This window comes from Leptonotus elevatus, chromosome 13 (genome assembly GCF_054856555.1).
Source record: "Leptonotus elevatus isolate MCC_2025b chromosome 13, RoL_Lele_1.0, whole genome shotgun sequence".
NCBI lineage: Eukaryota > Metazoa > Chordata > Actinopteri > Syngnathiformes > Syngnathidae > Leptonotus > Leptonotus elevatus.
The window spans coordinates 885,306-898,879 of record NC_141251.1 but is presented as its reverse complement, the minus strand read 5'-3'; the positions used below and the strand labels follow the sequence as shown (position 1 = coordinate 898,879).

Sequence of the window (13,574 nt, the reverse complement as noted above, 5' to 3'; positions counted from 1 at the left end):
CCGATATCAGTATCTTGAGTTCTCACCGATACCGATGAAGAGAAATACGGAAAATTGTGAACCATGACCTTCCTTTTTTCTGACCCACATCATAATTTGATGTGTCAAACCAATGTTGTGGAGTGACAACTACTGGTGAGGAGGAATTACTCCATGTCAGATTTTGCCTGAGGTACCAGCGGCCGTTACAATAATGCTCATCCTTAAAAAATAATAATAATTATCTACTTTCATGAGAAAAATTGTATGAGAATGAAGTTTCAATATGAATTTTTTATTAATTTTTTTATTATGAAAAAAAAAAAAATGTCAATAGGGAACTAAACTTGGGAGGGGGGAAATGCCCAAAATTTGTAATATTACCATGAGGAAATTAACTTATAATTTAGTAAAGTAAAAATGTAATACAGGAATAAAGTTGCAATATTGTAAGGAAAAGGTTGTACTTTTATGACAATAAAGTTGCAATAAAAGAAAACAATCTCAGGAGGGGAAACAAAGATTTTATGCCAAAGAAAATTGTAACATTATTAGTATAAAACCAGAATATATATATATATATATATATATATATATATATATATATATATATATATATATATATATATATATATATATAAATAGAGAGGAAAGAAAAAACAAACTTCTAATAGCACCAAAAAGATGCCTCCATGTCTCGATGACTCGACAAAAATGTTGTTTTTTGTCCGGGAACAACAAAGTACAGAAGGAAATGGCCCACGTTGGTGATCTTATCTCCACGCAGGAGACAAAGACAAGGTGAAAGAAATCAGACACGCTGGCGGTTAACATCCAATTGAACGAGGAGTAAAAAAGAAAAAGTGAGCTGCTGGACAGCCAGGGTTGGCCGGCGCTTTCATTAAGGAGGCTAATGGCGTACACGGGCCACGAGCTGCTATTAGCCACGGGGAGAGCTATTAAGAAGCCGGGCCGGAGACAGGCCTGATGAAGAGCTGATTACAAAAGCCGCTGAAAGGGAAACGAGTCGGCAGGTCCGATCCGAGCGCAGGAATCCCACGGAGGCATAGATCAAGAAAAGCTGAGTGCCGGCCTGATTGGTTTTCTTTCACTTTTTGCTGGGAAAAGCCGATTTCTGTTATTCATCAACATGGGCCATGCTTACAAATTAGCGTTAGGGAAAAAAGGTGGATTTCATGACGCCTTTATACACATTTCAATTCAGTACTTCATATTTTAAAAATGTACATTCCCTTTTTATAGCATGTCAAGCTAAACATAAAAATAAAAATTGCAACTTAACAAAGTTGACCTGGTCATTGTTCGGCTTCTGAGGTGGAAGTTTTATTACCGTTGCCTTTTTTTGGCAAAATGTTAGCAACAGGTCAAAGTCAACCCAGTAGTCGCTTGAGCGTTCCTTTTGAGTGACGTCGTCATGTCGAGTCCACGGCGAGCCGGCAGACGTCACATGGTGCGTTTATGAAGTGGAGACGGGGATGTGGTCGTGTTTCCACAGAGGGTTGATTTAGCGGCGTGGAAAGGCTCCAGTTGTCGTCAGCGTAGTGTGAACGGGGCCCCGCGGCCGCCCAGTGTTTGTTTGGCCATCTGCTCGTCTGTCTGTCCGTCCGTCCGTCTCCAACTAACTGCCGCAATGTGCAAGAGTTTCTCACTGATCAACGCAATTAGCGACGACACTCTCATTTTGATCTCATTCAAAGGACGCGACTTGGCTTGCATCCGGAACATCATCCAGCCAGAGACATCAAAATCTGGACTGGTTCAGTGCTGTGGTCAAATAAGCCCGTTTGGCTAAATAAAAAGGCCCCTTTTCATGCTGAACAAACGTGGAGGTGCCAAGCAAACGGCGCCAAATCTTCAACGGCAAAGTCCCATAATTCACGCGCGCTGCTTTCCACTGACTCGTCTCAACTAAACGTCACCAAAGGAGAAATATTGTGCATTTTTTGGAAGCGTTCCTAAAAGTTCCCTGGTTTCTTTATAACATCCCCAAAATGCATACCACTATGATCAACAAAGTGTCTCTCTATATTCGGGTCATTGACGGCTAAGTTTGTCTGATGCTGCCTATTTTATAGTATCATGTAGTGTGAGCAAAAAGAAACAATTTGGGATTTTATTAAAGCCAGGAGTTTGTATCATCCGCAAGACAGTAAAGAACCACTGGGAGCAGCGGTCAGGTTCGTACCGTCTCACAAGTATGTCAAAAAAAAAAAAAAAAAAAGATCACTTTGGACATCATGTGTGGTATGACATGAAAATAATGTTTTTCCACTAAATATATATTTTCATTATCCTTTTATTTGTGTGGCTAGCTAGCTTGTTTTGTTTAGATGGCTAATTGTTAGCATCATAACTTTGATTTAAGCTGAAAATATTATGCGGTGCGACCCAAACAACATCATAGTAGAAAGCTTTCCGTGATAGATATTTGTCCTAAACTGTAGATAATTGTAAATAATAATGAAGAACAAATATTATTATTATTATTTATTTATTTGAAATAATGGATTAACTGTGCTGGGTCCGGTGGAATCGTCATCAGCGACCCTTATACAAACACACACCAAGTACTCTTCCAGTCGACTGCGTTTCAATTCTTCGCTATACATTTGCACCGTTCCTTTTGAGTAAACGTCTTCATTTAATTGCTAATGACTCAATGTGACTGCGTAGCTGGCGGCTGCGTGCGCTACTCGGCTATAAAGAGTATTTATTAATTGGCTCATCAAATGCAAGCGGTCTGGAACAAGATTGCATATCACAAAATAATTCACCCTCGTTTGGACTTGAATGGAAGACTTTCAAATGTGTCACAGGCTAGCCTGTTCCTCTTTAAACGTGGGATATTGGTCACTATTTCTTTTGAACCTGCTCTTCTTGTACCGGTACAGCAACCGTAAGTATAATTCATAACGAGACAATTGGACTTTTTATTTTAATAATGTGACCACATTACTGTATCCCGTTAAAGGCTTGAATCAAAAGTAGGCGTGCTTGACCAGCTACACTTTCCCTCTCAGGTTGCCACCTATTTTTAGCGTGGCGTCTCGGTTAGCGTTAGCATGCGAGTCACGCGCGCCGAATGCATAGCGGCCGCGTCGTGCATGTCTGCTCGCGTTTAACTCACCGAAGAAATACAACCCCAAAGTCAAGAAAAAGCGAAAAGGTGCTCTTGTGAGAGCGGAAGCCTCGTTGAACACGTCACAGCATCACTTTGAAATGTCAGTGGTGTCTTTGGATTATGTCCCCGCCTGAACAAACACACACGCACACACCCGCCGTCCTTATTAGCTCGTTTTTTTTTTCTGGCTCAGCTCAGTAGAGGGAAAAGTTCACGAAACAAGACAACTTCCTCCACCTCACTGCACACCCCTGTTACGAAGGCACGAGGAAATGGAGCATGCCGTGCATGCGGCAGCTTCAAGTCGGCACCCTCGAGAAACTGCCGAACTCTCTCAAGTCCTTGATGGCCACAAGCGTTGATGACAAATGAAGACCTTTCATTCATTAAATGACCATTCGGAGTGAGCAATATGCTTTCAAGTACGAATAGACAATAAGCATGTGGATTGGGGCTTCAGGCTGGCATGGTCCCAACTAACTCATTTGCACCCAAAAACGTATAAATAGGTTCTATTTTAAATATGACCATACTCCCAAAGACATATTTATACGTTTTTTTTTCATGCTGAGCATACAGAAGGCTTTGATGCAGCCTCTGAACTGCAGAGAACGGTAATGGCAATGGTAGTTATTACAAAACGGCCAGCAGGTGGCAGCAGAGTAGAAGAGATCAACCAGGGCCATGTTGCAAAAAGGCTCTTTTCCCCACTGTTTTAAATAGATTTGTGAATAATGATGAAACTTAGCTATATTCTAATGCTAATTGCTGCAAAACGGAAACCGATAGGAATATACTTTTTTTCCTGATGAAAGAAGAGACTCTAATCTTTCTTTTGGTAGCTTCCATGTTTTTATAGCAATAGAACACAATATTCTGTGGGCCTTGCAAAATCTGTCAAAATCCCGTAAAACAGCAGGGAGCGAAGGGGGTTGCTTCAGTCAAAATGACTGCCCAGTCAATTAGTTAGGATTATATTCCAGTTTTGGGAAGATTTTATTTTCACAACTCAAGTATGTTGTGGTGGTGTGGGCATAAGAAAGATGCTCGATGAAGTGGTGTTTGATTGAATGAGTGAGGCGTGGCTTCAGCGCATTCAGCGGACACGCCCACAGCATTTGAAAGGGCAGCGTATGACTTAGTTTTACACCATGTTGAATCCTCATTTTATGATTTTTTTCAATCATACAAATTTGGCAGGATTAATGACAGGAAATTGACAAAACATTTATTTTCACTTTCCAGGGACTTTTGAGGATCAGGAAGACATGATCGTGAAAAATCAAGAGGCTTGAGTGTGACGACCAAGCATGAAGGTTTGCATTGCTGCAAAAAAAATAATCATTTACATATAGAGGAATAAAGGCGCATTTGAATGCCCTATCATCACATTTATGTGCATTGCGCTTGGTGCAATAATGGGAAATCCTCAGCTGCAAGCCGGCAGAGTAGAAAAGCAGCGCAAACTCCCAATAAAATCAACATATTCACTGCAGGCTGAAGATTATAAAGGAGGATTTATCAGCCGCCTGAGTGTTAGATAAAAAAAATAAAATCATTTGAATAAACTCGAGTGAAATTATTCTTCCAGAGGTGACTCAAATATCAGAAAAAGGCATGGAAAACATTCAAATCTAAATAAAAAGTTACAAATGACTAAGTGAGACTAAGTGTTATTGTCTATAAGTGTCAAGCGAGAGTCCACACACTTCCTGACGGAAAGGTTGTCACCGATTTGAACTTTTTTTTTTTATAAGAGCAATTGAAATCAGTGCCAAATGGTGGCGACATCAAAATGGGATCTTCCCCACACTTTGTACCGCCGGCACCCGGTTGACAAACGGATCGGATGCTTTGAGACGACAGATCAGACGATTGCCGAGTGACTCAAACAAACTGAACTTATTTTCTATTCTGATTATTGATTCCCTCCACATGCAAGAATGGGGTTATCAGCGCTTTATTGATTTACCCCCAATGATGACAATTCTGGCTTCATTGACAAAAACCCATTTCATGGTGTTAAATTACTGAACATTTAGAATAGTGTTCATTTCATTCACGAATACTCACGCATACCTGTTGAAAAACGCACTGAACAAATATTTTTTTGGTAGCAAGCAAGTCTTGACTGATTGATTTGTTGAATATTTAACAAGACATTTATAATATAAAATATGTCTTGAAACAAACATGAGTAGCTGTATTTTGTTGAGCGCCGCACATGTTGAAAGGATCTATACATTTTGACACATAACGTTAATACTCCAGTAGACAAATTCTCTCTATGGAGTCCCGTAATGACGCCGACTGCTGTTAGTCCAGGTGTGCTCGGAGCGTGAGGCGTCATAAAAACACAAACACGTCATCCAAATTGAATTAGAAAAAAATTAAATAAAAAGCTCATGAATTGAGCTGGGAAGTGGATGCACTACGTCAACTTTACGAGCCTCTGTAGCTTTTATGCAAGTCACATTCATTTACGCCGACATAAAAGCAGCAAATTAAAGCCGTAAGTCACGTTGGGGCGCTCGCTGCTACGGCAACGCGGCTCAAGGCGAACTCGCAGATGGCGTTGAGCGCACGCTTTCCATGGGTGGCATCATTTAGACGTCTTCTCTCAAACGGGAGCTGGGCAAATGTTTCATGGGGGGGGGGGGGGGTGCCGTGAAAAGCTTTTAGTGCACATTAGCCGCATCAATCCCGTCCGCAACGGCCAACGGGTCGCCACTTGTCTTCTTTTTATTTTTTGCATTTGTTAATTCATTCACGCCTCCGCTGCGGCAAATTGTTGTTTTGATGCTTTTCTCTTTTTGCAAATGGAAGAAAAATCACACACTCTGTCGGCTGGATTCTTTTTATGCTCATCAAATGCAAACACAACAGCAGCTCTTTGCAACGATGGTCATCAACCGTCTTTCTGCCACCAACCGGTCGGTACCAGCGCATGCTTTTAGCGGACCCGATTAGGGGGCCCTGCGTTGACGCAGACTCCGCTTGGGAAGGTTCAGATGCTTGTGGGGGGGCTCACGTACTCTCAGACGTTCAAAAACGAATATACGGGTTTTGAAAGGCGACGTAAACACTTGCAAAAACCCAAATATGCTCATATTCAGGTTTTTTAACATTTTTAACCCGAATATTTGGTTAATTCAACGTCATCGGGGTGCTTCCATTGGTTTGTGTTCTGCGCATGTTCTATTCGAAAGGGATCTTTAAGAACAGGAAGTACTTGTATGCACGCCGGCCATCTTACGTTGCCACTCGCTAAATGAGCCTAACTTGAATACATTCATTTCTTTGCAGCAGTTTTACACTCTAAAAACAGTTGGGTCAAAAGTAACCCACTTATAGATTTTTTTTTTTTTTTTTAATGGACCGATCCACTTTTACAACTTTCGGGGTTGTTTTATACAAAATGACCCAATTTTTCGACCCAAGTAAAGGATCTGTCCAATATTTACGAGTTGTTTTACACTAAAAGTCCCATTTCTTGACTCAGAGTTGGGTCAAATTGACCCAAGTAGAGGATCGGTCCATTTTTGACCCATAGTTGGGTTATTTTGTTTGTGTATGCAGTGAATGTTTTTTTTTTAAATTATGATGTATTTATTTATTTATCCTATGTATCAATTTGATTTTTTTTTGTGTGTGTTTGGTGTCAAATGTGTTCATCCCTGCTTTAGTGAAGCAATTGCACGACACGAGGCATCAAGGCACCAATAATGACTGCGGTACGAATGCAAGCGCAGCACTTGGGCGCGACGGCAGGCAGGAAAGTCACGTGCGTGCTCGGAGGAGGCTCGCGGGCAAAATGTCTGCGAGGACAGGTGGTCAACAAGAGCACGCAAAGACATTTGCATCTCGTAAATATTTGATCAATTAATAGCTCGCACCATCTGCTGTGAGGACGACGTGCTCGTAATTCACTGCACACTCATCTGGATTATTTAGTCCACGGCATTAATGTTGCACACCATCCATTTTCGGAGACCTCCGTTTTTTGTTTGTTTTGTTGCTTCCCCAAATGGAAAGCATCCATTCTATGCTCAAAGTGTCGCCAGTGTAACAAAAACAGGATTCGGGGGAGGGTGGCCTTTTTATTTATATTTGATTTATTCCTTCATTGATTGAACTAATGACTGAACGAACGAAATACTATAATGCACACACATTAGTTCGACAGATTTGCCCCTAAATCGAGCCGATTTCACGTTGGCAAGAATGATGCTGTAAAAATGTCTACAATTTCGGAGCCTTGGATACAGTGACAACATTTCCAATTACAAAAGTATTCATTATTTATCTTATTTCTCATCTTGAAAGCATGCCAAAAACATATCATTCAGACAGAAGTATGAAAAGAAAATGTATAATAGGCTTACGCCTTCTTTAAAAGTACAAACTGGCTCTTAATTGCTGGTTTGTGAGGCCCGACGTCATCGCACCTGCGCGCATCCTCGTTAATTAAACAACGTAACGCACTAAAGTGCGCTTTGCCGCTTCCCGCCACGCTGACGCCGTTTGATGGCTCACAGCGGGAGACGGAGCGATGTTGCGAATTAAAAGCCTGTTAAATAACATTGCCGGCGTTGGTTCCATCATTTTCACACCGATCCCACAAAAGCTCTGAGCGAGGCCGTAAAATGTGTTTACGACACCAACAAACGCACAAAAGTCATTAAAACGAGCTAATTGGTGTTATTAGTCGTTCATAAACTCGCGAGCCTCCATCGGGTAGCCTGGCATCGTTCGCAATGCCCAAGAGGCTGCCAACGCGGTGGAGCTCAGCTCCCATTTGCAATTGTGCTTTGACTTAAGAGTAGTGCTGCTTCGATGGATCGGCCACCGATTGTGATCAACCTATATGTTCGGCATGTCGATCAATGTCTTTCACTGCAGAGCACAAAAAACGATCTCCTCCCGCTTTTCTTAAGACTGCAAATCTGTAACTGAATCCTACGTTGAGCATTTTCTACACTGCCAATTTGATATAATGTCCTGTTTTTGTATGATAAGGGACAGAAATGTGGAAAGAATGTTTTTTTTAAATCAGATTCATCAATTAACTCATTCACTCATAGCCATTTTCACTGAAGCAACCCCCTTCGCTCCCGGCTGTTTTACTGGATTTGGACTGATTTTGCAAGGCCAACAAAATATTGTCTTCGATTGCTATAAAAACATGGAAGCGACCACAAGAAAGATTAGAGTCTCTAAGTATATTTCTATCTGTTTCCGTTTTGCAGCAATTAGCATATTAGAATATAGCTAAGCTTCATCATGATTCACAAACCTGTTTAGAACTGTGGGTAAATGAGCTTGTTTGCAACATGGCCCTGGTTGATCTCTTATACTCTGCTGCCACCTGCTGACCGTTTTTATAATTACTACCATTGCTGCACCCGTTCTCTGCAGTTCAGAGGCTGCATCAAAGCCTTCTGTAAGCTATAGCATAAAACATTTTAAAAAACATTAAAAATTAATAAATACGTCTGGGACACTTAAAACATTTAAAATAGAACGTATTTATCTGTTTTTAGATTAAAGGAGCAGTCAAGTCAAAAATTTGAGATGCTGCCTCACTAGTCTAAACACAATATTCTGATTGATATTGTGTTTGTGAAATATGAATTGAGCAGCTAAATCAGGCCATTTTTATCCAACTCACGGGGGCGGCCATTTTACTGAATATGACATCATAGCTTAGCTACGTGACCAAAACCCCAAAAAGAGGTGAGCCTCGACCGTCAGTCATTACGTGAGCCTGTCGTCACTGTGATGAATGCCGTGTTTGGACTCGTGGGGGGTGCATAGAACACATTACTGTATGGTCAAGGAATTGTTTGACTTGATTTCCTCTTTAATCAATTATTAAAATGATCGTTAGTAGTTCTAAAATTGAAAAATGTGCAGCTAATCTATGTGATTGCTGTCGTCCGATCTCACTCGTAGATGATTGGAATGGACAGCTTCAAAGCTTAGTTTGTTCCATGACCAAGCTTGTCACGCCCCAACATTCACGAGCAAAAGATATACAAATAATTGATGCCATATTTTATTTGCAATGATTTTTTTTTAGCCCCAAAATATTTTTGATTAAGGAGGGATAAAGCATCAATATGGTTATATATATATACCATCGATATACCATCGTAATATATATATATATAATATAATATATATATATATATATATATATATATATATATATATATATATATATATATATATATAATATAATATAATATATATATATATATATATATATATATAATATAATATATAATATAATATATATATATATATATAATATAATATATAATATAATATATATATATATATAATATATATAATATATAATATAATATAATATATATATATATATATATATATAATATATATATATATAATATAATATATATATAATATATAATATATAATATAATATAATATATATATATATATAATATAATATATATATAATATATAATATATATATATATATATATATATATATATATATATACACATGCCACTGATGGAGAACACCGTCTCATGTCACCATGAATGGCTGCTAAACTAACCGCGTCGGTGTAAGTGCCATATCACAGCACACGGGACTTCACTCTGATTTGACGGGATAAAAGTTGCGGAAAAACACACAAGCCAGCACAAAGCGGGAGAGACGGAAAGCAAAGGCAAAGAGTTCAATGGCGGCGCAGAGAAAACGATGACAAGTCTCGGGGGCAGCTGGCATCAAACGCAAAGAGACAATTGTGCGCGTTAACGAGCTCAATCATTTCTGCTACAAGCCTCAATTATTCATGCGGCTGCTGATTGTCACGCATCCATAATGGATCACATCGCCTTCTATTATTCACGCGCTTGCCGGCGCCGCGCTGAGACCGACGTTGCGTCGTTGCGGGGATGTTCGCTTTCAAGCTGACATACGGCTTGAAAGCGGGCTCACTCAGCAGTGTTAGCATGCAGGTGCTAAAAATGGCAGCTCGCAGTAAGAAGTCAAAGTCAAGCGTGTTCTTGGACTTTGTTTGAGCCCCCCCCCCCCCCCCCCCAAAAGAAAAAGTGTTTCATTGTTACATTCATTGCTACATGATGTGAACAATTCAGTACTGAATTGTGTTCAATCTTCGTACGTTTTCATCATTTATCTCATTAAAATGACTTTACGGGGTTCCTTAAGTTTGACGTGGCTTGACCACGTTAGAGCGCCTTGTTGTTGTGGTGTGGAAAAGCCCTGCGATGAGCCGGTGAGTAAGATTCAAGCCACTGTAGACTTTAAGTGGATTCATTTTTGCGGCTCAAACAGTTATAGATACTTTAGGCAAAATAACGTCCTTTTTTTTAGGACGGTTGATCTGGGCGTGGTTTCAGCAGACACGCCCACATCATCAGAGAACTGAGAGAATGGCTTGATTGATTATTTATGACTCATGATCCATTTGGTGATTTTTTTTTTTTACTCAATCAAATTAAGCAGACAGCTCTTTTGCGTTGTTTGCCAAATTTACAAGGCGTGAATTTTCACTTTTCGGGGGAAAGCCATCGTGAAATCAATTTGCAATTTGTGTTTGTATGATTCCAATCCTCAAGGTGAGTGTTGGTGGGCGGAGTCTGGCGCGCCGCACCTGCTTCCCATTGTCATCAACTGAGTATTTAGGATCAGCCAAAGTCACACACAGGCCTCATTCCTCTTTGCTTGGATGCCTTTTTCTGTTTGTTTGCTGGTCGTCTGAACATCTTCTCGAACGCAAGTAAGGCTGCGTTCACACTGCAGCTCAATTCCGATTTTGTTCATGCAGTGTGAACGGTACAATTCCGATTTTTTTTCACACCCGACCTGGCCCTCTTTCGTATGTCGATATAAATCGGATATGTATGCGATGAAAAAATATGTCCAACGGATTTCTGTTGCTGCTTGTAAACCGCACGAGGAAGCCGAAGATGGCAGCCAACCAGGAACGAGCGTGAAAACAGTCCACCAACCAGGAGCGCGGGCGTTCGCGCAGCTGAATTTGCATAACGTGGGCAAACATGACAGATGAATCGAACTCCTAACACGTTCGCAAAACGAGCAGTTGTAGTTTGTACTTTGGTTTGAAGTGCTCCATTTAGTCTTATTTTCAAGGGTCCTTCAAATACAAACCGATTTAGTCTGATTACCTTTTAATTTCATCCACGTACTGTATCTGCAAATCGGACTGCTCACTTTCAGTTCGCCACATGACATTTGGTAGGCTGAGCAGATGCCAAAATCCAATTCTCAAATCTCTGCTTGAAAATACTCAAGCTCGACTACAATTGACTACATTGTACGTGTAGTGCAGCTACTTGTGCCGCCTGATTTAATATTCCGGTGCAATTGGAATGCAGTTCAAATGCAGCACAGCAAAATGTACCACCAACTAAAAGTTCCCCTTTAAAAAGGACCCTTTGTCATTTCAACCTGCTTTTCAGAAGTCAATATTTTGAAAGAGACTATTGGCCAATCTTGTAAACTTTGCTCCCAAAGGCCGAGTCCAATAAATTCACTGCCCCGGTTTAATGTGTTTTCACTTGTGCCGGACAGCATACAAAGATGCCACTGAAAGGACTCCTCGCTTGTCTCTGCTTGCTAGCAGGTAACGTTCAGCACAAGGAGAGGATCTCTGTTTGTTTTGAGATGTTAAAACCGTTTTTGTCTTTCTGCCAGTGGTTCCCTGCTCTCATCAAGATGAAATGCAAACAAAGAATTGCAGCTCTCAATTTCTGGAGGACCTAACAGCTGATCTCCAGGTACTTCTAACTTGTCCTCTTCTCGGAATCGTTACTGGGGTTTTTTGCACAACTTGCAGATATTAAAAGTAGTACAAAAGCAAGCAGATGCTGACGTGACTTTAAAGGTGGCCGCCGTGCCATGTGACTCACTGGCGACAGACCCAAAGTCTGCTGGCGTTCACTCCAGCTTCCCCTTATGCAACTTTGAGGGGAAAAAATGATGCGTGTCAGAAAATGGATGGATAGTTGTTCATATTGACCCTTATTGGCAGAAAATTACTCTTTTGGACAATAGTGTCTTCATTCTAGTAAGGAAATGAGACGCATTATCAATGTCTGAAGCTACTTTCTGGACTTGTCAAAAATGTATATCTGAATGTTATACACCAGGTGGCGGTAGAGTGCAGCATGAAGACCAAGTGGACTCCCCAGCAGAGGGCGGCCTTGCTCGTCTCCCTGAGGAATGTGACTGAGCTGCTGCACACGCAACAGCTGAGCGGTAAGAACAACAAATGACTTGTGACAAAAAATGTTTTGGGCAATTTCTCACACAAAGTCCAAATGTTTCCATTTGGTTAGTCAACACGATTACACAAATGGTGAATCATGTGGTATTTATTCATGCTTCACGCGAGTCTTCAGCATACTAAAGTATAAGTCTTCAAGCGTTTGTTTTTTTGCTTGCTTTTACTAAGCATTTTCTGCAAATAAAACAAGAGGAAATGGGTCTGACTACTCCTTAAGAGCAATAGAACTCATCAAATCGGTAAAATTACCGAATTAACAATACTGAGCTCTCTCAGAAGAGAAGGGAAAAAAAAACCTCATCAAATATTCACTCCATTTTTTCCACAAGCTATTGTTTGCATGAACACAAGCCGCCTGCTTGACAGTTCTGAGGTTTGGAATTTGAAAGTCAATTTGTTTTCCGCCCACGTTCAAAAGCGTTGGCTTCACTTCAAACTCTAAATTGTCCATATATGTGAATATTTATTTTTGCTTGTTTTAGTGCTGTAGAAAATACACTAGTACTTTACTGTATAAACCTCATTTGTTGCACGTTGGCAGACTTGCTAAAAGTACCGCTGATTATGTTCAGAATGCCAAGGAGCCGAGCCGGTGAAATGCCCGCAGCCCGAGGTTCCCGAAAATGGAGGCTTGGTGTGCGCCACGGTGGCTGACAGGCGCTTCTGCAAACCCTTGTGCAACCATGTAAGCGTCACGCGGGAAGGATGCGACAACTGGCTGGAAAATGACAAATGGCGTTCTTGTGGCTTTGCTCAGGGTTACGACTTTCAGTTCCTGAGGAAAAGTAGAGCGATTGAAGAGTGCAGCGCGGCAACGGGTTACGAGTGGAGCACTCAATACGTTGGCGGAAACAAGCTGGCGCTTTGCCATGGTGGGTGCGAGAACCGGCTGGCGTCTTAGGCGTTGTAGTGATGTCACTATTCCTCTGCTGCCTCTAGAAGGGACTCAAGTGGGCGGGGTCAAGACGGCGTACTTTGCCAAAGGCGAGGACTGCCTGACCACCAAAGCGAGCCAGCGGCCGAGCGGCATCCTTCAGGACTTTGCAGAGGAGCTCAACAATCACGATGGGGGAAGCTGGGACGTGCACTCACTTTGCCTGCTGTGCGGATGAGCAATAAAACATTCCCAAAGTATATGGTGCTTCCCT

General features: G+C 41.1%; 2 protein-coding genes across 8 annotated transcripts in view; one reads left to right on the top strand and one right to left on the bottom strand.

The window, feature by feature from the left end:
* The window catches only part of LOC147163386 (coiled-coil domain-containing protein 172-like), a 194,031-nt gene that overhangs the window by 130,702 nt on the left and 49,755 nt on the right, over positions 1 to 13,574 (bottom strand). For 5 of the 7 annotated variants that reach the window (XM_086092481.1, XM_086092479.1, XM_086092476.1 and 2 more), the window contains one exon: positions 651 to 1,622. The exons of 1 other annotated variant lie outside the window; for it this stretch is intronic. In XM_086092481.1, coding sequence (XP_085948607.1) covers positions 1,413 to 1,622 — 210 coding nt within the window. In that variant the 3' untranslated portion in view covers positions 651 to 1,412. Of the gene's footprint in view, positions 1 to 650; positions 1,623 to 13,574 lie in introns of those variants that run through there. One more of the 7 variants, XM_086092477.1, reaches the window with a different exon arrangement.
* On the top strand, positions 11,605 to 13,560 carry LOC147163387 (uncharacterized). The gene is made up of 6 exons (XM_086092485.1): positions 11,605 to 11,763; positions 11,835 to 11,917; positions 12,290 to 12,398; positions 12,999 to 13,111; positions 13,184 to 13,298; positions 13,366 to 13,560. The coding sequence occupies exons 1-6, from the start codon at positions 11,721 to 11,723 to the stop codon at positions 13,536 to 13,538; spliced, it is 636 nt and encodes a 211-aa protein (XP_085948611.1). The 5' UTR covers positions 11,605 to 11,720; the 3' UTR covers positions 13,539 to 13,560.